At 46.3% G+C, this 25,500-nt stretch overlaps 1 protein-coding gene across 5 annotated transcripts in view; it reads left to right on the top strand.

The window, feature by feature from the left end:
- The first annotated feature begins 7,645 nt into the window (after positions 1-7,645).
- The window catches only part of Arnt2 (aryl hydrocarbon receptor nuclear translocator 2), a 162,929-nt gene continuing 145,074 nt past the window's right edge, over positions 7,646-25,500 (top strand). For 3 of the 5 annotated variants that reach the window (XM_076546478.1, XM_076546458.1, XM_076546475.1), the window contains exon 1: positions 8,270-8,437. In XM_076546478.1, coding sequence (XP_076402593.1) covers positions 8,407-8,437 — 31 coding nt within the window. In that variant the 5' untranslated portion in view covers positions 8,270-8,406. Of the gene's footprint in view, positions 7,778-8,258; positions 8,438-25,500 lie in introns of those variants that run through there. The other 2 variants (XM_076546471.1, XM_076546468.1) reach the window with 2 other exon arrangements.

The raw sequence follows: 25,500 nt of genomic DNA, 5'->3' as shown, positions 1-25,500 counted from the left end.
CTGTCCTACAGGAAATCATTGTCACCTGCCCTTCAATAGTAGTCATTTGCATGCTAATGATTAAGCAGTCTCTAACCAGTCAGTTGGATAATGAACCTGGGCTCGCTGTATTGTATCAGAGTAACCAGAGTGGGTGGCAGCCAAATGCTGAATATCACTTAGAGAGAGATTAATTTTTAACCAACCCTATTCATTCTCTTGACGTTTGAAAGCAAAGTTACCTCTGTTTATATAATACAAGAAAAGATCAAATACACATATTTGGCATGCCTTACTGAAATGCCTAAAGAACTGTAGTGGGGGAAAAAAATAAAATCTGTTCTCCTTTGAGGACTTCTAGTTTGAATGAACACAACAGGAAAGTAGTTAGCCATTAAAATCAGGGGCTGGGGAGACGGTTCCGTGGATGAAGATCTTACTGTGTAAGTGTGAGGACTGGAGCTGGGATCCCTAAAACCCAGCTAAAGCTGCACATGGTGGTGCTCATCTTTAATCTCAGCATTCCTGTGGCAAGATAGGAGGCAGAGACAGGAGAACCCCCAGAATTCCAAGTGCCAGCTAGCTTAGTGTAGGCAGAGGTGAACAGCAAAGAGATTCTGCCTCAGACAAGGAAGAAGGTGTGGACTCAAACCAAAGGTTGTCCTCTGACTTCCACCTGTGCCCCTTGGTGCAAATGCATCCACAACCACACACCAACAATCTCTCTCTCTCTCTCTCTCTTTCTCTTTCTCTTTCTCTCTCTCTCTCTCTCTCTCTCTCTCTCTCTCTCTCTCTCTCTCTCTCTCTCTCTCTCTCACACACACACACACACACACACACACACACATAAATCGAAATAATTTCATAGACGTAGTGTTTCTTCATTAAGATTAAATCAGATATGCCAATGAAGCAATAGTACTAAAATGATTTGAGAGTCAGAAGGCAGTGTACAAAGGAGTTGTTTTTATCTCCACTGGGGAAAAAAAGGGTTATTGACAACTTTCTCATGCATTGGGAGAAAGTGAAAACTGATAGCGAACCATGCCCTAAGTTGCATGAACTCTTCCGTTATACTCATTTTTCTTTTGGTTTTTTGAGACAGGGTTTCTCTGTATAGCCTTGGCTGTCCTTGAACTTGCTCTGTAGATCAGGCTGGCCTTGAACTCACAGAGATCTGCCTGCCTCTGCCTCCTGAGTACAGGGATTAAAGGTGTGCACCACCACTACCGGGCTTTCTTTTGTTTTCCAAGGGGAATTGATATGGCTTTTAATACAAACCAGAATTATAGCAAGATATTAAAAATAAAGTCCAGTCCAGAGAATGGTAGAAACAGACAGACAGACAGACTCAGGAATTCCCTCACACAGAGTGGTGTTAAGTACGTCAGAAAGATACAAGTAGCTCTGTGTCACCTTGTCACAGAAGAGATAAAAGTGTGGAAACACACTGAGTTATTTGATTGCTGATGTTCAGTAGGATAGTCAACCATTCCATAACTATTAGAAAACTTCATTTGGGTATTGCTATGGGCTGGATACCAGGAAAAATGGGAAAAATGAAAATAACACCTCATAATTTGATGGAACCAATAAACATGCAAAAAAAGAAAAAAGAAAAAAAAAGAAAAGAAAAGAAAAGAAGCCCAGGGCAGTGAGAGACATGATGGAATACAGAGAAAGGCGGGATCTGGAGTGATGGACATGTGGATCCTGGTGAGGAGAGGTACAGAGGGAGGAGGAAGTGACAAGTAATTGGGTTTTATTGGTGTGCAACTGTTAGTGAGGATAGGAGAATAGAGTGTGAAGAGAGGCAAGCAGGAGGGAGTTGGGTCCACAGCTCCTTTCCAAGGTCTGTCATTTACTAACGACAGATACTTACTGTCAAGCTTGATGAATCTGTTTCAGCTTTGATCTTGGCTCATTTTTTTTCCTGATTTTTCTGCACTCTGGATGAGTCATCTCTGGATTCCTGTCCCGTCTTTGGAGTGGTGCCCCCCATCCCTTTGAGCTCTGCTTCCTTGTAGTGTCGGCCCCGGGCTTCAGTAGGAGACACTTCCTTCTATCAAAGTCCTGTGTCATCTCCCAAGCTGGGACAGCCATGATCAGCTGTCCCATGGACGAGGTGGGTCTTCCGGGGGGAGGCACACCACACAAATTGAGGGGTGACCAGCCTTTTTTCATGACATTCTTTCTCTGGAGTGAAGGAATGGGGTGAAATATCCCTCTAAACATTTCAGCTCCGCCTACCAGGATCTACGTTCCTCATGACGGAAAAGAAGGTGAAATGGAGTGAGAAGGAATGGCGGCCAGAAGAGAAGCAAGTCAAGCCCAGTCAATGGTGATGTTCAAGGACCTGGATCTAGTTTTCCTTGAGTCTAACTAGACCCCTGCCCTCTGTGCTTTGGTTGTCCACCTTTTCTTTGAACGACCTGGGCATGGTCAGCATCTCACCAGGAGGCTCACTGCTCTGAGATAGTTCAAACTGGGGAGCTTTCGTGGACAAAGAAACTCCAATTGATTTCACACAAAGACTTTTGAAATAAATGCTAAGTTCACTTACTTTCTTTTCTTCTCGATAAATAACCATTAATGAGTTTTTCTCCAGACATAGCTTTGGATGGACAGTGTTATCATTACAGTTTTTCAATTTGTCAGTTTGTTTTTTTTTTTTTCCTTTCTATTTGCTCTGTGGTGGTTTGAGTGAGAACGCCTCGCCTCCCACAAGAGGTTCATCTGTTTGAATATTTGGTCCCCAGTCAGTAGAATTGTTTGGAAAGGATTAAAAAGTGTGGCATTATTGGAAGAGGTGTGCCACTCGGAGAAGCCTTGAAGGTTTCAAAAGCCCAGGCCTGTTCCCAGTTAGCTCTCTCGGCTCATGCTTGTGGATCATATGTAAGCTCTCAGCTATCGACCCAGAGTCATGTTTGCTTGCCATGATGATCACGGACTCCACCCCTCTGTCGCTATGAGCTCCAAATTAAATGTTTTCTTTTTATGAGCTGCCTTGGTCATGGTGTTTTATAATAGAAAATAACTAAGACATGATTCATCACAATCTTAGCTGGCGAACCTTCCTTAGCCTCTCTGTAATAATATAAACATGTACATCATACCAACCACATACCCGAGGCTATCAGCTCCCATGGTCCTCATAAAACTCCTCTGAGGTAAGTATTACCATTATCTTTCCTTCATAGACAAGGAAGCTTGACTCACACGCTAGGTACACACCGTTGCTGGGATTTGAACATGGGATTGTATGGCTCCAATCATACTCTGAGAATAGCTGAGTCTGAACTGTCCTGCAGCTATTGCTCCATATGGCAAGGACCAGTCTAGAATCCAGCAACAATTGGGGAAGCCGGAGAGCAGAGCAAAGAGCTGTCCATCAGGCCTTAGGAAACCAGCTTCTGGCAAAACTCCATGAGTTAGACATCTCCAGGAAGGAAGGCATGGCCCCAGCCTTATGGGCCAAACTTACTCATCTCCAACCCTCTCGGTCTTAGCCACCTGTCTTCCCCTCAGATCGAGGATGATTTGACCCACTGTAGAGGAGAGGTTGAGCAGAAGGCAAGAGGAAGAGTCTCATATTTCTGCAGTTTGGCCAACAGTAATCAATGTGTTTTGCATTTAACCTTCGTTGCTGTTTCATGATCTATCAAAGATCTCAACAACTTCGTCAAATTTTCCACCACATTGTGATTTTTTGCCACAGCTACTCCTTAAATATCTGATTAGTTTTGTTATTGTTGACATTTTATACCCGTGTTAAAGGGGTAAAAAGAAGCCTTGAGGTACTGGAATACTGTGTGAAGCTCAGGGTTCTAGTCCCTGTAGAACTGCCCTATGAGGGCTCCTCTTTGTCCCTAAATGGGAAGCAGACTCGAATCTCTCCACATTTGAGTTTTCTCTCTACTTGTCTGACCTGTCATCCTTGGAGATTGAGTCCAAAACGTGTAAACCAGGCCCATGGGTTTACTGTCTGTCCATTACCCTTTCCTTCCTCTCCTCCTCAGACCCTTTCTTCCTCTTCTCCTCAGTCTACAGTAAAGGCCACCATGGTAGTCTTCTCCCTCCTATCTCTTCTGGCCAGGGACTTGCCACACACATCCTTCACCATGTAATGCATCTGCAGAGCATTGCAGTATCTCATGTGTTCATAGCACATGGATTATCTCATTCAAGTTCATCTCCATGGTGACTTGGCACAGTAGGCAACGCCACCCATTTTACAGGTGATGAAGGTGAGACTTAGGGAGGGGGTGGTTAGCAAGGCGTCTAGGGCAAAGAGAAACAGTGGAAACCACTTCGATGGCAGGAAAGGTATGCCTTGCTGCCTAAGATTAGGTTCGAATCTGCTCTAAGTCTGTGATTCTTCAAAAAGAGAAGAGGCCTGCTAGAGGGGATAGGCGGGTGGGATGCCTAGCTGGGCAGATTTGGACAAGTGGAGTGAGGGACAAGGAGGTGAGAGTGAGATGCCAGGGACCTAGAAATCTTTCTTTCCAGCAAAGAAAAAGAAGTAAGTAAGAATGGAGGAGTGAGGACAGATGAAAGGAAATATGAAGAAAAGCCTGTCGATGCAAAACACAGATCTTGTGCTGAAGCTTATCCTGAGTCAAACACACTGGTGGGGACATCAGGCTGCAGGGCTCAGCAAAGCAGGGCCAACTCTGCTATAGGCCTCAAGTCCTATCCGATTTATTTATTTATTTAATTGTTTTGTTTTTGTTTTTGAGACTGGGTCTTCCTCTGTAGCTCAGGCTGGCTAGAACATACTAGACAGTCCAGGTTGGTGTCAAACCTGCAACACTTTTTCTACAAACATCCTCTGAGGACTGAGGTCACAGGCATGATCCACCACATGGATCTGATGACATTCTTGGCTTTGGGGATAGTGGAATTTTTTTCAGTTTTTCCTAGGACTATATTCTAAAGGTTTTAGCTAGCAGTGGTAGGATGTTGGTCAAATACAGAAGTGAGTAATAAATAACTATTTAGGGAGTTACAGAGAGCCCAAGGTAATGTTGGCTTTCTGTCGGCAGCATTGTAACTCCTCAGTCCTAGGTGTTCTCATCAGTCAGTCAGCTGTAGGATCATCAGCCCAGGTGTGGCTTTTCAAGGGACCTTCAGAAGTTCCGAAGCCTGGGGTTTAGAGTCCTGGTGGCCTGCTGCTCATCCTTTACCTCCCTCTTTACCTGGGTAATCATGGTCTCTTGCTGACCCGAAGTGAAGTTAGAAGGTAATAAACACCCCCCTTGAATCATTTGATGTCTTCCCAAAGAAGCCCTTTGTGTCTGGAGTCAGGACTCAAAGGATATGAAGCAGAATCGGGGTCACAGCTTCCTCTCCTCAAGTTGAAAAGAAAATAAATGCTCGGGGATTTGGTTGTTTATCAGCACGATTAAGCCACTGCTGGCCATTTCTGGGAACCCAGACCCATAATTGTGTGCTGTGGGCACACATTTTAAACGTGTAAATCTCAGCTTCAAGTCTAAAGCCTCTTTTGGCATTTGAGAGTTCTGGGTTAAGTTTGAGTGGAATTCCTAAGCCTGCTTCTGGTCACAGTCGGCTAACTCTCTTAATTAGCACAGGACCACTGTATTGTATAAACACCGCTACTCTGTGCTCAGAAATGACTAACCGCCCCATTCCAGACTGTTTACTTAAAAGGAGGGGGGCTTTCATCCTCAATCAATGCCCCTGGGCATCGAACCTGTTTAATTCTGAGAGACAAAGGAGGGCTAATGTGGGCCTGGTCCGCTCTTTCTCCTTTCCTTCTCCAAAGCCCACCCTTCTCTGCCCAGCCACCAAATCCTCATGCCAGGGGTGACTCAGCACCAAGTCTCCTCCAGCCATTGAACGGTACAATCTTGATAAATTCACTTTTCTACTTAAAGTTCATTTCTTCTCTGGAAAGTTAACAGTTGACACAGGCACTTTCTACCTAAGAGGGTCTGTGTTGGGGAAGATGAAATATCTCCTTCTTTATGAAATTCACCCCCCACCCCCACAAAACCCTAAACACCAGCACAAGACAGACACCAGACTATAGAAAGTCCAGCTGTTGCTCACTCGATAGCTGTCTTTTATTGTAATGGACACTGGCAAGAGGACACATGCATGAGATCCAGTATCAGATTTTACGGGGCTAGTGAGATGGATCATCATATAAAAAGGCCTTGCCTCCAAGCCCAGCTGAATTTGATCACTGGGGCCAGCATGGTGGAAGGAGAAAACAGACTACCCCAAGTTGTCCCATGACCTCCTCATGAGTGCCGTGCCACTTGTACACACACACACACACACACACACGCACGCACGCACGCACGCACGCACGCACGCACACACGCATGCATGCATGATATTCACAGAACAATGTTCAGAAAATGGGTAAAGGACAAGAACATAGTTAGAGAAACCTTGTTATACCTGGCTATGTATGTATGACAGTTGTGTTTGCTACAAAATAAGCCACACATGACTGCACTTGGTTACTAAACTGCTATGTATCTGTCAAGGAGGGAAACCTGATTGTTTTTCAGGCATGTGGAAAGTCGGAGGGAGAAAAGAACTCGGGGGTGATGCTGAGTGCTGTGCCTCCTGTGGGTAGAGCCGAGAAAAGACTCTACCAGAAATGCCTGGGACAAAATGCCTGATGGGACACAGTGAAAGACTCTGTATTTCCCTACCTTAAGAAACTTCACAGAGATTAGATGCGGTGCTTCACGCGTGTATTCCAAGCACTCGGGAAGCAAAGGCAGGAGAATTTTACAAGTCCAAGGCTGGCCTCAGCTATGTGATGGGAGCCCCCATCTCAAAACAAAGCAAGTATGTATTGTACATGGATTAAGTACTGAGGGGTATTTGAGAGTGTTGTCTTGGGGGGATATGGAAGAAAGGCTGAGTTTCACTTGGTTTGCTGTGGGACATTAGGGCCCTTCTATTTAGACACGTGCTGAAGTGTCAGTCCCTGGCTGATAACCCCATTGGTCTCTCCTTGTTTCTATCTGGCCCTGGCCTGTCTTGAGTCTGGTTGCACAGGGTATTATTTTTCCTTGGAAATGTCTTACCTTTCTACTTCCCTACATCCTAGTCATTTCCTCAAAGGCAGCTTTCAATGTCACCTCCTCTTTGTCCCTTTCATTCAGCAGTGACACATTTCAGAGGTTCTCTTTAAGCTTCCAGAAGCAGCTGCCCCCAGACAGCAGGTGCCTTATGCCCTTCCTCCCATTTCCCTCCTACTCTAGACGTCCTGCAGGACAAGATTCCTGTATGCTCAACACCCAGGTCTGTACTCGGCACACAGAACTTTCAACAATTGTCCAATTGATATATTCTTAGGGCAGTAGGAACAAACACTGCCGGAAGACGTTTGTTTGGAAACACACCCCAAGCATTATTTCCCTATTCTGTCCTATGCTAGTGTGGTATCTTTTGCAGATGTTATCAGCGTTAGACGCCATACTGCCCTCAGCTGTGGCCTGGGGTGTGACCAGCCTTCCAATTCCGCCTTATCAGGGCATCTACTGTGGAACATCCCCTCCAGGAATCCTGGTGGTTGCCTGGAAAACACCTCTTCAAGTCTCCTGCACTTTAATTTCACCCGGATATGCGGATGGAATCGTTAGAACCCTTCTTAAGGCCCCAGTCCGGAGGTGTGAATAGGGCCCTCGAGAGGACTCCATAATAAACGCTGACAGTGGCCATGTCCTCAGGAAGGCAGAGCTCGACACCGTCCTCAAGGCTTCCTTGGCTCCTTTCCATTCCTGGGCCAAGCTCTGGGCTGAAGCTGTGTGTGAGTGCCTTTGAGGGACGGTGGCCTCGGGCATTTCTGGGCGCCTTCCCCTAGGCCCTCGTCCACAGCCCTGGCCGGGGAGCCCGGGAGCCCAGTGGCGCGGCCTTGGCATGCTAAGTGGCAGCACTGGGACGCCTTTGTTTCTGAGGCCGGTTGTCCTCTGCATTCAAATGGGTAGCTCTCCCACCCGCTCCTCCGCGAGGGGACAGCGCCCCTCTGCGATGTGTCCCCGACACCTGGAGACCCTGAGAAGGCGTATAAGGGGGTGCGCAGAGACCCCCCCAGCCTGGGCACCTGCGCGGGCTCGAGGGGGTCCTCGCTGCCCGCTGGCCCAAGTCTCGCGGTGCTACGGCTCGGACCCGGGAGCCGCGGGCCCGGCACCCCCACCGCTCCACAAAGGCTGAACCCGGAGGAGGCCCGGGAAGGGAGGAGCGCGGGTGCGCGCGGAGGAGCGGGGAGCGCGCGGGGCGCGGGGAGCAGCGCGGGCAGGAGCGCGGGGCGCTCTCGGAGCGCGGGAGCGCGGGGAGCACCGCCCGCACCTTCCTTTGTGTGGCGCGGCCGCGGCGGCGCTGGCCCGCGCCGGGTCCCCGTCCCCGCCCCCGCCCGGCGCGCCGGTCCCTCCCGGCAAGATGGCAACCCCGGCCGCCGTCAACCCTCCGGGTGAGTAGCGGCCGAGCGGCAGGCCCAGCCTGAGCCGCGCAGCCCGGGGGTGGGGAGCGGCCGCCGCCCGGCAGCCTCAGCATCAGCACCGGCCGCGGCATCCTCATCCCTACATGGTGCCCAACCTGGTCCCGCCGGCGCCCGCCGCTACCGCGGGCGACTCGATGCTCGCCCGCGGGCTCCAGAGCCACGGGAGCTGGCGGATGCCAGGTGTCGCGCCGAGCGAGGAGAAAAGTTTGGAGCGGGGATTCAACAGGGCAGAACTCCTGGGACTCTTCGCCTGTCGGCCCCGCCTCCCCAGCGCTGCCTTTGGCGGGGTTTACACCTGGTCACTGTATATGTATCCCAGTCCTTTCTGGACACGAAAAGCCTAATTGGTCATAAGGTAGACTGAAGCAGCCCCGTCCCTGTCCGATTGCCTGCTGCCTCCCAGGGTACAGCGTGTGACCACTAGTCTCATGCTGGCAGATTAGAAAAATGGAAGGAGTTCATGAATGAGTGGGAGTGTTGGGCTGCTGTGGTGGGGGAGCCCTATTGTCGTTGGCAAAGTTGCCCGTGGTATCATGCAAGGCTGCGAAGATGGGACATGCGAGCGCCCCCCCCCTCCACCGCCCGCGCAAGTTTTAGGTCTTGTGTTGTCTCCTGTGGGCCTGGAGAGTCATAGGTCGCTGTGGATGAGGTAGGGACAGTCAAAGAACTCAGACCCCAGGAAAGCCCAGTGAAAGAGGTCTTGTGTTGAGGTTCAGACCTGGTGGGGTGAACTACCAGAATGCTTATGAGAGAAGAATGTCTTCAAAGTTATGAGTGGAAGATCCCTCTATCCAAGTTGGTTGGGGAAGGTTGAGGGTGGGGGATTGCGACCGTGGACACTCTAGCTGGACTTTGCAGAAGGTGCAGTTTGAAAATGGGGAGACACAGGTTGAGAGGCATTGCAGGCATAAGTCATGATGGGCAGGCTCTAAGCACAGCCTGAAGGCCAGTGACTGAGGTGTGAGAAGGAACAGAGGGACTTAGCCTTGAGTTGCATGGGTGTGGCCAGGCTCAAGGGGCCTTGAAAGACAAGGACTGTGACTTCCTCTTCCCACATAAGAGAGGGTTTTAAGTGGTCCTGAACAGAGGAGCCACATGATTGCCGTTTTCCTGTAAGGCTGATTTGTCAGATGTGCTGAGGTAACATAGACGGTAGTAAGACAAGAAGCAGGGACAGCGGTGAAGGGAGATAGAAGAAGGAGGTCAGACTTAGGTAGAGTGGCTTGAACAGAGGAGAATGAAAATACCAGGCACAGACAGAGTGTGGGATCTGACCTTCTTTAGACTTGGGGTAAAGGCCAACAGGAAAGCCAGAACACACAGAGGCCGGTGCCTGTGGGGGCAAGGAGGTGATGAACCTTTGTAATTCCAAGGAAGGAGGCTCTTGAACTGAAACAGGCAGTCCTGGAAGAGCAGGCATGGAGTCCCAGTCTGGAACTCTGAGTGGGCAGATGACTGGCATAAAAACATGGCTGTGTCATTTAGTTACCATTGAAGTACTTTCAACCTATTCTGCTGCCTAGAAATCAATAGAAAATTAATAGATTTAACTGTAATGAGGTGAGAAAAAGCAGAGGAGAAAATGAAGATGGTTGAGTTCAGAATAGGCTTCTATTGGGAAAAAGAATAAACACTTTGGTGACTTACATAACTCATCTACCATTACATCACTGTTGGAAACTGCTTTGCCCATCACATTGCTCTCTATGCTATACGGAGTAAAGACTGGACAGTCACCCAATGTGCCAGAGCCTTGACCTTGGAATTTGGAAGGAGTGTTGTTGGTCAGCACCTGGTCAACTTGATACACTGTAATCCAGATCTTTTCTCAGTAGACAGACAGAAATACTAGATATCCTGACCCTGCTGAGAGTTTCTCAAGGAAAATTTCTTGCAGTGATTAACTAGTCTATCATTCACCATCATTTCTTTAACTGGTCCACTGTGATGGCCTTTGGGTCTGTAGGAGGTCTTGGTCTTGCACCATATAAGGCTTCAGCTTCTTTTGGGGCAGAAGAGTTAGTTTTAAGGGATACGGTTAAGCATGTGAGCTGAAGAGAGATATTTCAGATTGTATGAGAAATTTCCACCGGGCTAGCTACTCACGCCCATGAGCATAAGTCACGTGACATTTCTTTGGATTTCTCTTCCTACCTCCACCCTCTCCCTGGATGTTGCTTTGCACAGATTAAGAGCTTGGTAAACACAGCTAGATGGACTTAGAGGTGGCACAATTAGTTTCTGCAGCTAATCTGTTCTCAGAATGCCATGGCCACCTCCCATACCCAGCAGCTGACCACTGCACTCCAGCTGAACATATGCAGACACTGTGATATGGTGCAGTGGTGCATTCTGGGACCTCAGCAATGGTGGATGAAACTGGGTCTTTTCACGTATGCCACTTCATTGCTTCAAACCTTACTCTGGTCCTTCTGCTTGAGATTCAGGTTAGCATTCTACCAGTTACCCTCTGGGCACAGAGGTCTCTGGAGGAAGGGATGGCTCCCAGGTATTTCCATAGCTGTTGATATCTTGCAGCTTCTAAGTCATTCCCACTCTATACACTGGTCCCCTACTATTGTAGTGGCTGAATTTGCTCTGTTGTGTCTGACCAGGGATGATGTATATTCATCTCCTGGAATAGAGAAAGGAGTTCTAGAGCTCTGTGTGAGGGTGTTGTTCTACCCTTTAAAGATGATATTTAAGCATTTCTGATTTTTATGAAATTGTGCAGGTTTGAATTAGCTACATGCATTTGAGGTGTCTGCTCCTGACAATGCATAGTTTAAAAGGAGCCAGTGTCATGGTTCCTTTTTAACTTTGGTGCCAAGAAGTCAGGTCCACACTCACGCGGAGCAGTCATTAGCCTTACACATTAACTGGAAGGTCTCTGGAATGAGTTTTACAGAGTGACTAATAAGACTCGTGATGGTTAAGCTCAATTCTCAGCATGGTTAGAATCACCTAGGAGACACACCTCTAGCATATCAGTGAGGGTGTCTCTTGAAAGCCTTAACTGAGGAGAGAAGACTCACCCTGAAAGTGGCAATAGCATCCTATGGGTGGGGGGCCTGAGCTGAGTGAAAAGGGGGACGTGAGCTGAGTACCAGCGTTCATGCCTCTCTGCTCCCTGACTGAAGATGGAATGTGACCAGTTGCTTCAAGCTCCTGCCCCTGTGTCTTCCTCACTGTGATGGGCTGTGTCCCCTTAAAAGTTCCTTTTGTCACGTCAAGAAAAGTGATTAATACAGCTTGTGTATGTTAAAGGAGTTTAAAGGTATGTTTTTAAAGAGGTTTGGGATTCCACTTTTACCCCCTGGAATTAGCTAGTATATCCCTTTGGTATTTTAATGTGTTACTGATTATAGAGAATAGGAAGGTTGTTTGGACAGGTTACTGTAGATGAGAAAGTGTTTGGAATGGTTCGACTGTCTGTTGACTATCTTTGGTGTGTCAAACCCTCTTCAGGATGCAGAGTAATGTATGAGAAGATGAGGGGGAATGTCGCTTGACTTCAGTGAGTTCAGAGTCTTAGAAAGGAGGTATATACATTGCCCAACTTTATTTTTAAACAGGTGAAATCATGGGGTTAGGAGGGTGGCACGGTGGGGAGAGTGTGTTTGCCGTACAAGCTGAACACCTGAGTTCCAGTGTACATCAGACACATGAAAAAACATGTTGGCTCGGGGTGGGGCATCGAGGGGACAAGAAGGACATTGCTGGGGCTTGCTGGCTGCCAACCTAGCTTTAGGTTTAGTGAGAAGCTTTGTCTTGAGGGAATATGGTGGAGAGGGATAGGGCAGGACCCTTGAAATACTCCTGTAACCCCTGTGAACATTGAATGAATGGGTGTGCTCCCATACATGTGATCATACAACACACACACACCAAAAAATAAATAAAAATAAAACACCACAGTAGAATGAAGTGAAAGCTGACTGGGTATATATGTATAACAAGGGCCCTCTAGTAGCCTAATGGGGAGGTGGCTTCAGAAACCAGGCCTTTTGTAGAGGAACACATTGACATACAGAATAATTTTAGAAGGATTATTTGAACTGGTGTTGAGGGGTAAGGATAGACATATATGTGAATGTTTGGGGACTGTCAAGTCATTGTCTCCTCATGCTCTTGGGAATCTTGCAGAGCACCCGAGAATATGCAATGGATTTATAGCTTCTGAGAGATGCATGCTGTGCTTGCAAACTGTCCAGCCTTGGGTAAAGCTGGAACACCAAAATAGCTGGGCTAGTAAAATGTGTCAATGTTATGAAGAAATGATACCCTGAGATAAGTAACCAAGGGACCTGATTTAGATGGGAGGATTGGCCAAAGCCTTGTGAAGTCAATGAAGGTCTGTATGAGAAGCTGACCTTTAAATCTGGCTTTGAGGAATGAAGAGAAGCATGAAAAAGAGCGTTCCCACCCCACCCCCACCCCCTGGGCTGACAGGGAAAGGCTCCTGCAGAGAGCCCATGGTAAGGAAGAATTGGTAGATTGGAGCAACCAGAAAGGACAGTGCTGCCAGAAAATGATGAGCAAAGACAAAGGTAACATGAGAGGCTGGAGGTGTGAGAAGAGGCAGGCTCATGGAAGGCCATGGATCTTGAGTTCAGGTTCCAGTTTGATTCTAAAGGTAATACCAAGCTGTTGAGGGCATTGGGCAGGGGAGATATATGGTTCAGTACACATATCCAGGGACTCATCTTGGATTCTGTGGCAAGCAGGATGAAGTCTTCCATGAGAGGTGTGGACTTGGATATGGGATGTACATGTATGCAGCAGGGACACTCTAGTTACATCCTTGTCCTTTGCAGTTGGGCAGGGCATGTTCTCTTTGGGGCAGAGTCATCCTGACTTTAGGTAAAGCGTTGGGGGATGAGTGCTGAATGAGTCCCAGGCTTCTCTCCTGAGAGCTGCGTGGATGGAGGTGCTGAGGAGAAGTGGGGTGAAAGTAGCCAATGGGGGCATCCTGGAGGCTTCAGGATGAGACATTTGTGTTGAGGGAATCAATGGAGTTGTCATAGAGGCCTAGACGTCTGGGCTGAAGACATAAACAGAGATGATAGGCAAACCAGCACAGAGACCCACAGGTGCTTCCCAGGGTAACAGGTCACAGAATATAGAGTATTTGGGCTGGAAACTGAATTCCCAATCAGGGCTTCTGGCCACTGCCTTATTATGGCTTTGTTGAGATGCAGTGTGGTACAGAGTCAAAGGGAGGCAGTTTCTGCATCTTTCCACATCGTCACTCATTTCCATGAGTGTATATGGGTCTAAGGCCTGTGCTGGTGTGTGATGTAAGCAAGGGATGAGAATAGTTAGAGCTTCTAGAAGAATATTCTGTGTGACAAGGCCACAAAGTTTCCAGAGCCATGAGCTCTTCCTCGGAGGGCACTGATAGGAGCTCTTCCGGCTGGAAGCTCAGTTTCCTACATACAAGGGACTTTGCGTTTCAAGGATAAATGCCATTTCCCCTTCCTTATCAAGATTCTTCTATCAGTGATGGCTGCTGCTGTATCTGGGCCCCTCTCAGAGTGATGAATTGCTCACCTTTCCTTCCCTACTCCCTCCCCTCTTCACACCTGGCCATTTTCCCATCACAGCTCTTTTCTCTGCTGTGCTCAGTGTAAACTCTGCTCCCTTAGGGAAACCCACCTGGAGCCTTTTATCCGGGCAGCATGTTCATGCAGTGACTTCCTCCAAGGCATGGCTGAGCACCTCTACTCAACTGAAATTGAATGGATTGTGTGGTTCAGCAAATGTTCTCATATCCCTGGTCTGACCCGAAACCTAGGAAGGCAGGAAGTGCACCTGTCCCTGTAACCACACAAGTCCCTGCTGTACCGCTTTCCACTTGGTAGGGTGTTGTTAGTGAATGGACACCAAGGAATTGTCTTGTTCATGTGTGATTCCTTTACCTGCCTTGAAAAACAAAACAAAACAAAACAACAACAACAACAAAAACCCACCCTGTATGTCTGCATCTCTGAGCTGTGTAGTTTAGAGCTGACTTTTATTTCTGATCATTTGATTTTAGTACGGACATCCTATCAGGATAATCCCTAACCTGACCAGTTCCTCTAGACTTTATATAATAAGGCAAGAAGTTGTGCAGCCCACAGAAACTTACAGTTTCTAGGCCAGATGGAGAGGGCTGGTGGTTGGAGTGGAAGGATGTTTAGTAAAGCCCCACTGAGGTCCTCTTGGAAGGACCTCCTTGGTGTTATTGGTACCTGGGTAGGCACAGTGGGACCAAAGGAGCAGGTGTTCTTTCCAACATCAAACACTCAGTGGGACCCTTTGGTGTCCACTTTGCTCATCAGAGCCTCTCTGCCTGGTGAGTCATTTTCTTGCCTGGACCTTTGATTCACCCTAATTGTCACATGACTGAAGAGTGGCCAGGGAAGGTGCGTGGTTGCCCTGTGTAACAGATTGAGATGTAAGTATATTAGCAATGGTTTTTGTTGCTGTGATCAAATAGTAGACAGAAAGCATTTATTTTGGCTTACAGTTTGAGAAGGTCTAATCTATGATGATGAGGAGTATTAGACTATTTGCTCTCATCTGGGCATGACAGCAGAGATGGGATGTTGCTGCCCGGATGGCCTCCTTCTTTTTTCCTTCATGGGATAATGCCACCCACTTTCAGGGATTGGTCTTCATTCAGTTATTCCTCTACAGAAAGAGCCTAATAGGCCACCCAAATTTGTACCTCACTAATGCCCTAGGTGTTTAATTCAGTTTAAAAAATGTGTGTGTGTGTGTGCAAGTGTACCTGTGCTGTGACGTGGTATGGAGATTAGAGGACAAGTCTGTGGAGTTGGTTCTCTTCTTCCACCTCCTTGTGGGTTCCAGGGATCAAACTCAGGTCTTGAGAGTTGCATGGCAAATGCCTTTACCCAATGAGCCATCTGTACCCTGTCTCACCTATTTCTTAAACCTATCAAGTTGACAAAACTAACCATTATAATTACAATAGTTTTATTTCTGTATTTTAGGCAAACAGCAAGAAGTCCAAAGTTAATTTATGCTCCCAATATTTTACCCATAGTTATAAAAAATATATTCTCTTAACTTTCCTTGAACACTCCCATGAGTCAGATGGACACCTGGGCTTAGAGGTTGCAGGTGTGTATGTGTACCACATCTCAACTGAGGACATTTGCAATGCTTAGAGACATTCTCCCTTGTCACAGCTCCTGGGTTGGAGGTGATACCAGTATCTGTGATACAGGCCACGAGGCTGTTTAGCAGGCTCTAGGGACAGGGTGACCACTTCTCCACACTAAAGTATCCAGACTCACTTGCCACTAGAGCCGTTGATAAGCTCTGATCTGTGGGGATAAACTTGTCCAAGGCCTCTGGAGAGTGATGACTGGAAAAGATACATCATTGTGTGTGGTTCATAAAGGGGCAGGCTTGCAGAAAACAGGACAACCTTGAAAGGTTGATACCCCTCTCTTCTTTTAAGATTGGACTTTGCTGTGTAGCTCAGGTTGTTCTTGAATACTCCATCTTCCTGCCTCGTCCTCCTGAGTGCTAGGATTACAGGTGTGTACCACCACACCTGGCTTAAGATGACGCCTTTGAGATAGTTATGAAGTCCATGATGGAAGTTAATTTCAATGTGAAATAACAGAAGTGCAAGAAGTTTTCCTTATTTTTAGAATGGCATTGGTAATTCTATCGCATCAGCAATTTGAAATGAGGCATAGTCTGGAATCGTTTGCCATAATTTGATATGCCTGACGGATTCCAAGTCCTCCAAAGAATAAAATGAATGAATGTGATCAAGGATCACAGCTGTGCTCTCTGATTTTTTTAAAAAGCATTTCACACCAGAAAACTTCCAATTCTATTCAACCAGCCTCCCTGAACACGGCCCCTCTTCCCTGAGCAGAGGGCACTGTGCTGGGGGAGAGGGGCATGAAAGATGCTGATGAAACAGGCTGGCAGCATGTGGTGTGGACTTAGCCAGTTCCTACATCAGGCAGCCCTGGGACAGGTTTATGCAAATTTATGCAAATGCTGGTTGTCATTGGTGAGCAGAGGAGATGTGGATTATCCTGATTCTTTCCTACAGGCATAGAAAGAAAGCTAAAGGAATGTCTTTCGGGTCTACAGCACTGTGGTGGCCAGAGAGTGTGCCTTTTCCTAATCAGTATCTCCAAGGGCAGGTCTGTGTTTCCAGCTGCCTGCTGGGTCTGTGGGGTCCCACAGATCCCACAAAGCTTGTGTCTCCCTAGCTTACTCCTCCCCCTGGTCCCCCGTGGCTGCTAATGGCACCACACTCCATTCATTGGTTCAGGCCAGACATTAATTATTTTAATTGCCTATCCACCTAATTAAACAAATATTAATTGAATGCCAACTGTGTGTACTCACAGTGGTGTGCAAACCCAGGCATGGCTTCTGCTTTCACTGAGCTTTGCTGTGTGGCTGGTGAGTCAGCCATTTATTAAGTGATCAAATGCACAAGACATCATTAAAAAAGGTATGGTGAGAGAAGAGGGTCTTTGTTTTCTAATGCAGCATGTCGCTATTGAAGTAAATATAGTAGGGGTGAGTGATACGCAGGGGTCCCTTCTGAAAAGATCTTTGTGGCAGCTGAGTGAGGAACATGGGTGGCGGCCACAGGCAAACCAGGTGAGGAGATCTGCTGGGAGCTCCTTCAGTGGGTCTGGGCCAGGTGATGGAGCCTGCAGACGTTTGGGGGAAAACTGGTAGAGCCGGTGGAAGAAATGATGACAAGGAGGCAGAGCGCAGCAAGCTCCTGGGTTAGCCATCAAGTTGGTATCATTTCCCCATAGACCCTGAGATACAGGGTGCTAAGGCTTCTTGGGTTAAGGACTTCACGTAGAGAGGTCGTGAGTTTGGTCTCACCTGTGAGACTGAGGTGCCTCCGGTTCAGAGGTGGATTTACTGGAAACCTGAGTATTTCATTCCACATCCACCCCACCCACCTTGCAAGCAAGACTTTTCTCTTTTTCTTCTTTCCTGTTTTTTCTTTTCTTTTCCCCTTTCTTCCTTCCTTCTTCAATTTCTGCTACATAATTGGTACTTAATAAATGATTATTGGATGAATGAATTAATTTGGAAAACCTCCTAATTCCCTAAATTTTAATTTATGAGGAGAAACATGTTTACTGCAGGGGATTTTTGAATGAAGTTGGTAACTTCATTTCCTGAGGTCCGCAGACAGCTTGCAGGGTGGCACAAAGAGAATTGGATGCTCACATCTCCCTCCAGTTGCTGATATGGATGGTTTATGGGTTTCTGCATCATTTGAAAACAAACAGCAGGCAGGATGCACTATTTTTTGTTTGTTTGTTTTCCTTATCCCCTTTTATTAAATTTATCCTGATTGCAATTCCCCCTCCCTCTACTCCTCCCAGTTACTCCTCACCTCCTCACCCCTCCAGATCCACTCCCTTTTTGTCTCTTACTAGAAAAGAACAGGCTTCCAAGAGATAACAACAAAACATGACAAAATAAATTAAAAGATAAAACAAAAAACATCACATCAAAGTTGGACAAGGCAACCCAACAGGAGGAAGAGAGCCCCAAGAGAAGCCACAAGAGTCAGAGACCCACTCATTCAAACATTCAGGGGTTCCATACAAATACAAACCTGAAAGCTACACTATATACGCAGAGGACTTGGTGCAGATCTGTGTCGGCCCTGTGCTTGCGGCTTCAGTGAGCTCGTATGAGCTTTGCTCAGTTGATCTAAAGGGCATTGTTCTCCTGGTGTCTTACATCCACTCTGGCTCTTACACTCTTTCCACCTCCTCTTTCTCAGTTTCCTGAGCTCTGAGGGAAGAGATTTGATGGAGACATCCTATTTAGAGCTGTGTGTTCCAAGATATCTCTCTCTCTCTCTCTCTCTCTCTCTCTCTCTCTGCATAATGTCTGGCTGTGGGTCTCTGTATTTGTTACCATCTGCTGCAAGAGGAAGTTTCTCTGATGATGGCTGATTAAGGCACTGATCTGAGTATAGCAGAATATCATTAGAAGTAATTTTATTGTTGCTTATTTATTTATTTATTTATTTATTTATTTATTTATTTATTTATTTATTTATTTATTATTTGTTGGCCAATAGTATTTGGTTTTACAGTAGGTCTCTGGTCTAATCTTGGGTTCTTGGTCACCCAAGCAGTATTGGGTATGGATTCCATCTTGGAGAGTGGGCCTTAAGTCAAATCAGACATGGGTTGGTTACTCCCACAAGCTTTGTACCACCATTGCCCTAGCATATTTTGACACAAGACAGATTGTAGATCAAAAGTTTTGTGTTTATGGATTTCTTTTGGTCGTGTGCAGAGTACCTTCCTGTACCAATGACATTAGAACATAGGGGTAAAAGTTCTATGTGGGCACCAGCTTGCCCTCTCCATGTTCAATGAGTTGTGTGGGTGTTGTCTTCAGTAATAGGACCTTGCTGTCAGTTTGTAGAGAGAAGTCTGTTGTCTTAGCAACAGCCTGGGTTGTTTGGAGATTTCCATAGGATCCTTTCAGCCAGCAACTCAACTGGATGTAACCGGTCCTGGTACTGGAAGTTTCATTTGGTGACAAGAGATGGCCACTTGGACTTCATCTCCCTCATTATTTAGAGACTTCATTAGGATTGCTTAAATATATTTTAGGAAGTTTCCACTGCTCTAGATTTCTATACCACCCCTCAAAGCCCCTCAATTCTAGCAATTTCTTCCCACATTCCCTCCCTCACCCCCATATCCCCTCCCCATCTGATTCTCCTGCTCCCATTCCCTCCCTGTCCCAGTCAACCTGCTTCCAGAGACTGTTCCCCCCAGTCCCTTCCTCTAGACCTAATCTCTCTAGGTCTATGGATAATAGCTTGGGTATCATTTATTGAATGGCTAATGTTGGCACAGATAATAAGATATATACCATATTTATCTTTCTGGATCTGGGTTACCTCACTCGAGATGACTTTTTCTAGTTCCACAGGATACACTTTCTAACGCTAAGAACTTCCGTGTTTCTTAAGGATGTTCCCCCACAACGTTGCATCTGTGGCCCCGCTGAGGAATTTGTTGTTAATCTGACAGCACTATCTTATCTGTGGTCTGTTTTCATATTTTGCCAGTTGGTCCTTATCACATGAAACTTATTTTCTGATTCTGAGTTTAATCCAAGATTAGAAAACCCATTAAGTTGTGATGTCTCCTTTGATTCTGGAATCAGTTTTTTTAATTTTAAATTTTTAAATTTATTTTTCAGTTGTTTTAATTTTGTCCTTCATAACTTAAAACTCTTTGTCAAGTACTGATTCTGTCTGATGTGCCTCACAGTTATAATGAGTTGTGCTTTATCCTATCTATCTGTCTGTCTGTCTGTCTATCTAATCATCTTTCTTCAGATTTTAAGTATTACAAGCAGGAACACCACACAACTCACCATACAACTGGTATTATATCATGAAGTGACTTTTGGTAGTTGTTATTAAAAGCAAGTCATCGAGGTGTCCATATCAAGGTCGCACTGTACTTGGTTAAGTGAGGAAAGATGTCTTCTCTTGGGTTCTGCTCACCACAGTAAGTACACACAGAACAGAGTACAGGTCTTGGGGATTTTAACCTAAGAGCTTCAGGGTTGACACTTTCCTAAACTACATATCAACTTCATTTGATAAACAGAATAATTATAAGTTAACTATGTCAGGATTCTCTTACCTTTAATAAAGCCAAGAGACAGTTGAAGTGTTTAATTACCAACTTCCCTGACATACAAATTGAAAGGCTTTTCAGGTAAGCTGCCTGTGTGGAATGCCTGAATGAGCTCTGATTAACAGTAGGCTCTACAGTCAAGCAGTAATTATTCTGCTGTCCCATTCTTGGGTGCTGATGCACATCCATATTTAGATGCATATTTGTGTTTATTTTGGAAACTTAATTTCCTGCTTCCTTTAATTTCTTCTTAGAAGGCAAGTTTGTACTTCACTCTGCTTAATTAAAAAATAAATAAATAAATTTTGGGGCTGGAGAAATGATTCAGCCTTTAAGAGCACTGGCTGCTCTTTTAGTGGACCTGGATTTGATTTCACCATCCACATGGGTAGCTCACAGCTGCCTGTAACTCAAGTCCCAGGGGACCCAGTGCCCTCTTCTGGCCTCTGTGGGTTCTAGGCACTCATGTGGTTCTAGGCATTCACAGACATACATGCAGTTAAAATACTCATACATATAAAATAAATGAATAAAAAATTTTAAAAAACTTTGGGGATCTAATTTGCCTATAGAAATTTATTGAACTTCCCATTCGTAGAACTTTGTCTTGACACTCTTCCTTCTTTTCTCCCTTTGTCTTCCCTCTCTCCCCTTTCACCCAGCTTTAGCCTGTGTGTTGAAGGCTTGGCCACCGGACTGTGGTGCTACTGGGAAGCAGTGGTACTTTAGAAGGTGGAGGGAGTCACTGGGGTGTGTGCTTGGGGAGGATAGTAGACGCTTGGCTACTCCTTCCCCCTACACTTCATGTCTGCCATGAAGGAGTAGTTCTGCCTTACTACCCACTCCCTGTCCTGACATCTGCAACAACAGAGCCCACCGCCCCGGACTGAAGCCTTGGATACCTTGCCTCCTTAGGTTAGTCCCAGGTAGCTCCTCACAAGGCCAGAAGCACAGTTGTGGTGAGGACTGCAGGGTCCGATCTTCCAGTGTTGGGTTGCTTCTCCTAACGCCATCACAGTGGTGTGGCACATGGCACTGGGCTTGGAACCCAAGGACCATATGTTTTGTTGAAGAGAGGGGCTCCCTGGTAACACCAGAAGCATGGTCTTCCCTTGGCACTCTGGGACTCCTGGGCACATTTGATCACCAGCTTCCCCTCTCTAGGCAGTCTTCCTCTACTCTCATTGTGGGAGATCTTTGGGGCCCTGGATCTACTATCCCCAGGGTGCTGGTCCATTGGTGCCCTGGTACTCCCTCTTTTCCCCCCATCCCTTCAATGGTACAGAGGACATAATCATGGCCCAAGCATATTTTTCCTCCCTATCCCCCATATGCTCTGGCCACCCATTATGCGTCTTCAGTTGATGGTCCAGGGCTGCTGGAGCTGGGCCTGGCGTGAACTCACCTCTGCAGTCACTTGGTACCCGTCTCCTTCCACCTCTGCCTGACCCTCTCCTCTGCTTTGGTTAGGTTCTCTACAGCACTGGAGTCAGAGCAAGGGCCTATTTTGTTCAGATTTATTCCATCTCTGTCACTCATATGTTCAATAAGTATTTATTAGTCGTCTACCCTTTGTTACTTTCAGCATTTGGTGTTGGGTATACCCTGATTGCCAGGGACTATGGCACAACGCCTGCCTTCAGTTCTTCACATTCTTGAGGGCAGCTTTGTCCCCTTATCTCTCATGTTTAGCACTGGAGACAAGTCCTTTCCATACAGAACCTGTGCAGTTTGGTGTTATTAAATCAGGGATTCTCAAGCCTGACCACACTCAGAGCTGCCAAGACGGCTGCTTCAACACAGAAGGATGCCCTGCTTCTGAGGTCCTGAGTCAATAAAGTAGGGTGGGGAGGGGGTATGAGCTTTGCCTTTAGGACAAGTTATCATGTGCAGCAGCTGCTAGTGATGATGCAGAAAGCACACTTCAGGTCCACTCAGGGAAGTGCCAGTGGATCACTCCCTTGGTTCCTAGCTTTGTGCTCATGAGCTCAGTGGCTTTTGTGGTGGTCAGCTGTGGTCGCCCCATCTCACAGATGAGAAAATGGAGGCTTAGATAGGAGCTAAGCCTTGGGATCTGTTTGCTGGCTTCCGTGTTTGAGGCAAGAGCAGAAGAGAAGAGACAGTTAACAAATGAACTGAATGAGGAGTCACGAGCAGAGGGATTAGCCGTGTATGCAGTAGCAGGGAAAGGGTGGGAAGGGTCTGCTTGCAGGGCTGTCCCTGGCTGTGGCTGAGTATCCATGGGTACCCTGTGCTCATAGACAACTGGGCCTCCTTTTCTTGAGCTTCCATTTGTTCATCTCTAGCCTGAAGACTTAGTCACAAAAGCAAGCGTTCCAAGTGTGCAAGTCACAGGACATCTTGGGGGGGGAAAGCTGAAGAGTTTACGGTCTTGATTCTCGGGGAATTTGAGTGCGTTTGGAAAGACAAGCATGAGATCTGTGTTTGTAAGCAGAGCGACTCTGGGTGGCAGGGGTGCTTTGCTGCGATCCACTGGTTTTAGAAGGAGAGGCGAAGTAAAAGGAGCCCTAGGGTTGCTAATAAATGCTTGTGTGGGGAAAGCCCGGAATGACAGGACACTGGCAGCAGATAGCTAAGACACCTCCCCTTACCCCCCTCCCGCCTACTATCCACCTAGTTCCTGGAGTCTCTTTCCCATTCTGTCATCTCACACCATGGACCATTTTGGATCTGTTTGAGTTCTTCGATCATATTCTCATCTTGGTTAAGAAATTTCCCCCAGCTGGATCAGGCCCTCTGAATAGGTGAGACAGTTGATTGGCTTGATCAGTTTGGGAGGCAACTAGGCAGTGGGGCCAAGTCCTGTGCTCATTGCATGAGTTGGCTGTTTGAAACCTGGAACTTATGCAGGGACACTTGGCTCAGTCTGGGAGGAAGGGACTGGACCTCCCTGGACTGGGTCTACCAAGTTGATCACAGTCCTCGGGGGAGGACTTGTCCTGGAGGAGGTGGGAATGGAGGGTGGGCTGGGGGTAAGGGGAGGGGGTGGGAGGGGAGAGAATAGGGGAACCCATGGCTGATATGTAGAACTGAATGGTATTGTAAAATAAAATATATATATATTTAAAAAAAAAGAAATTTCTTAGAAACATATGATGATGATACATTATCAACATGTAAATATGTATTTATATTTATTCCAATAAAAATGACAATTTTCCTTGGAGTGTCAGTGAGATATGGTAGGAATAATAGAACCATTTCTGAGATAGACCTCTGTTTATGCCACTTGGGGTAAGTAACTTAATCTTTCTGGATCTTGTTTTCTGTCCTTATTGTAATGGGGGGGGGGGACAGTACCCATTGCCCAGCAGATAATCCACATGTTGGAGGATTGTTATGGGCATGCAGTGTGATAAACATGCGTAGGGTAGTACCTGACACTTGGCAAGGATGAGCAATGCATGTTGCTCTTTCTCAAGAGGAAATAGGAAATGTCAGTGTGCATGGGGAGCATGTGGATTATTTTCCAAGTTCAGATTATTAAACACCTAAAGGTAATATAAAGAACATCACTCTAGGGCTGGATACATGGCTGAACAGTTAAGAGCGCTGGCTGTTCTTGCACAGAACCTGGGTTCAGTTCCCAGCACCCACAATGGTGGTTCACATCTAATTTCAGGGGATTGAATGCTGTCCTCTGACCTCCAGGGCCCCAGGCACATACCTGGTACTCATACACTTATGCAGGTAAGACACCTACTTAAACACACAAAATAAAACAAATAAATCTAAAAATTTTTGAAAAGAAAGACATTCATTGACCAGTCTGGTGATACACATAGTTTTCTTCCTCATATTGAGATGGAGTGGATAGCCTTGCTGGCCATCAGCTGTCGCTGGCATAGATGGACAGCTGAACCTTCATTTTCCAGGTTGCCAAATTTGGGAATGTCCTTTTGTGGGGGATGCCACCTTTTCAGGAGTGGGCTTGGGTATACTCTTGTGTTGACATTTGTGGATGGGGAGTCTTTTGTGGATCTTCTGAAATATCTTTAGTTGGCATTTTGACAACATTCACAGTTGTGTGGTCTAAACCTTCTGTCCATCTACTCATGTGGAGATCTGTGGATTTAGACTCCAGACACGGGTCTCATGCACTACTTGACTTCCCCATTTGCTGGAGGCCGTTTGAAGTCACCCAGAGCCTATGTCTTCCTCTTCTTCAGGTTACTTCTCAGGTACTTTGTGGATGCCGCCTAAGAAGGTCTGGGCCTTTGCCTGTCAGAGGTTCTTTACTCTGCCCTTACTCTTGCAGAGTTGGTAGGTGGGCTGTGGAACACCAGGCTTCAGACTGGTCATGGCATGTTCAAGGTGCTTCTCTGTTGCCTTGTAGGATCTGATGATACCAATGTAGATTAGGGGTCTTTTGGATTCTCTTCCCTCTGAGGGGACCCCCTCACTCCTGAACACCAGGACTTTTTAATCTAGAGTATTCTCTTCTTCTCTAGGGTAGGCACTTGCAATCTAGAGATTTAAATTTTACTTTGAATAATGAAAAATAAATACCCCCTTCTTATTTTTTGAAATTTTTGTATCTGGAATCCGGGATTAAGTGCCATTGCCTATCTTTTCTCTCATTCCCCCCCTGCCTTACTACTTGATGACTTCTGGGAGATTTCATTTTATATATTATTTTTTACGACTTCCCATCCTTTCTGCCCAGGGAATGGGGCCAGTTCATTGGCATTTTGAATTAGAATTCCTTTCCTGTTGCTAATTGGGTGCCGGATAGGAGAGATGAAGTCATGTATTTCTTCTGTTATTGTCAACGAGGGGAAAGGTGACTTTGAAAAGAAGCATTTAGATAATTTTGTTCTGTAAGAGGAGATTTATTAATTGGATGGAACAACAAAATTCAGTGGTGTCATTAGACACTAGTATTTATACCTTGCAAAGAGTGATTTGAATTAAAGATAAGAGTCTGTCAAACCAAGGCAAACACAAGGAAGGTATGGTCACAGTATTAAATGGGTAAAAGTATATAAAATATATCCTACAGCATAAAGAAGGTCATTTTATCCCATTATTCACTGGTCTTGAACAACATCGTATGGTTGATATGATGTCTGGTGATAGTAGAGTGCATACCACATCTAATTGTTCCATTTTCTCCATCAAATCAATCCCACCTAAGTGCTTGCACTTTGAGCACTCAGTCTTTTGTTTGGGGAAGGTGCACCTTTCCCCTGGGGTCATTTATGCTGCCTTGAGCCTTTCATAGCTTAGAAAAATTAGAGACAAACCTTTGGCCTTTTTAAAGGCTGATTGTCACTTAATCCAAGTGAGTTTTCAGGAAATTATAACTGAAATAAA

Source organism: Peromyscus maniculatus, chromosome 1 (assembly GCF_049852395.1).
Source record: "Peromyscus maniculatus bairdii isolate BWxNUB_F1_BW_parent chromosome 1, HU_Pman_BW_mat_3.1, whole genome shotgun sequence".
In the NCBI taxonomy this organism is placed as follows: Eukaryota; Metazoa; Chordata; class Mammalia; order Rodentia; family Cricetidae; genus Peromyscus; species Peromyscus maniculatus.
Note: the sequence above shows the minus strand (reverse complement) of the source record. Positions and strands in the feature narration are given on the sequence as shown.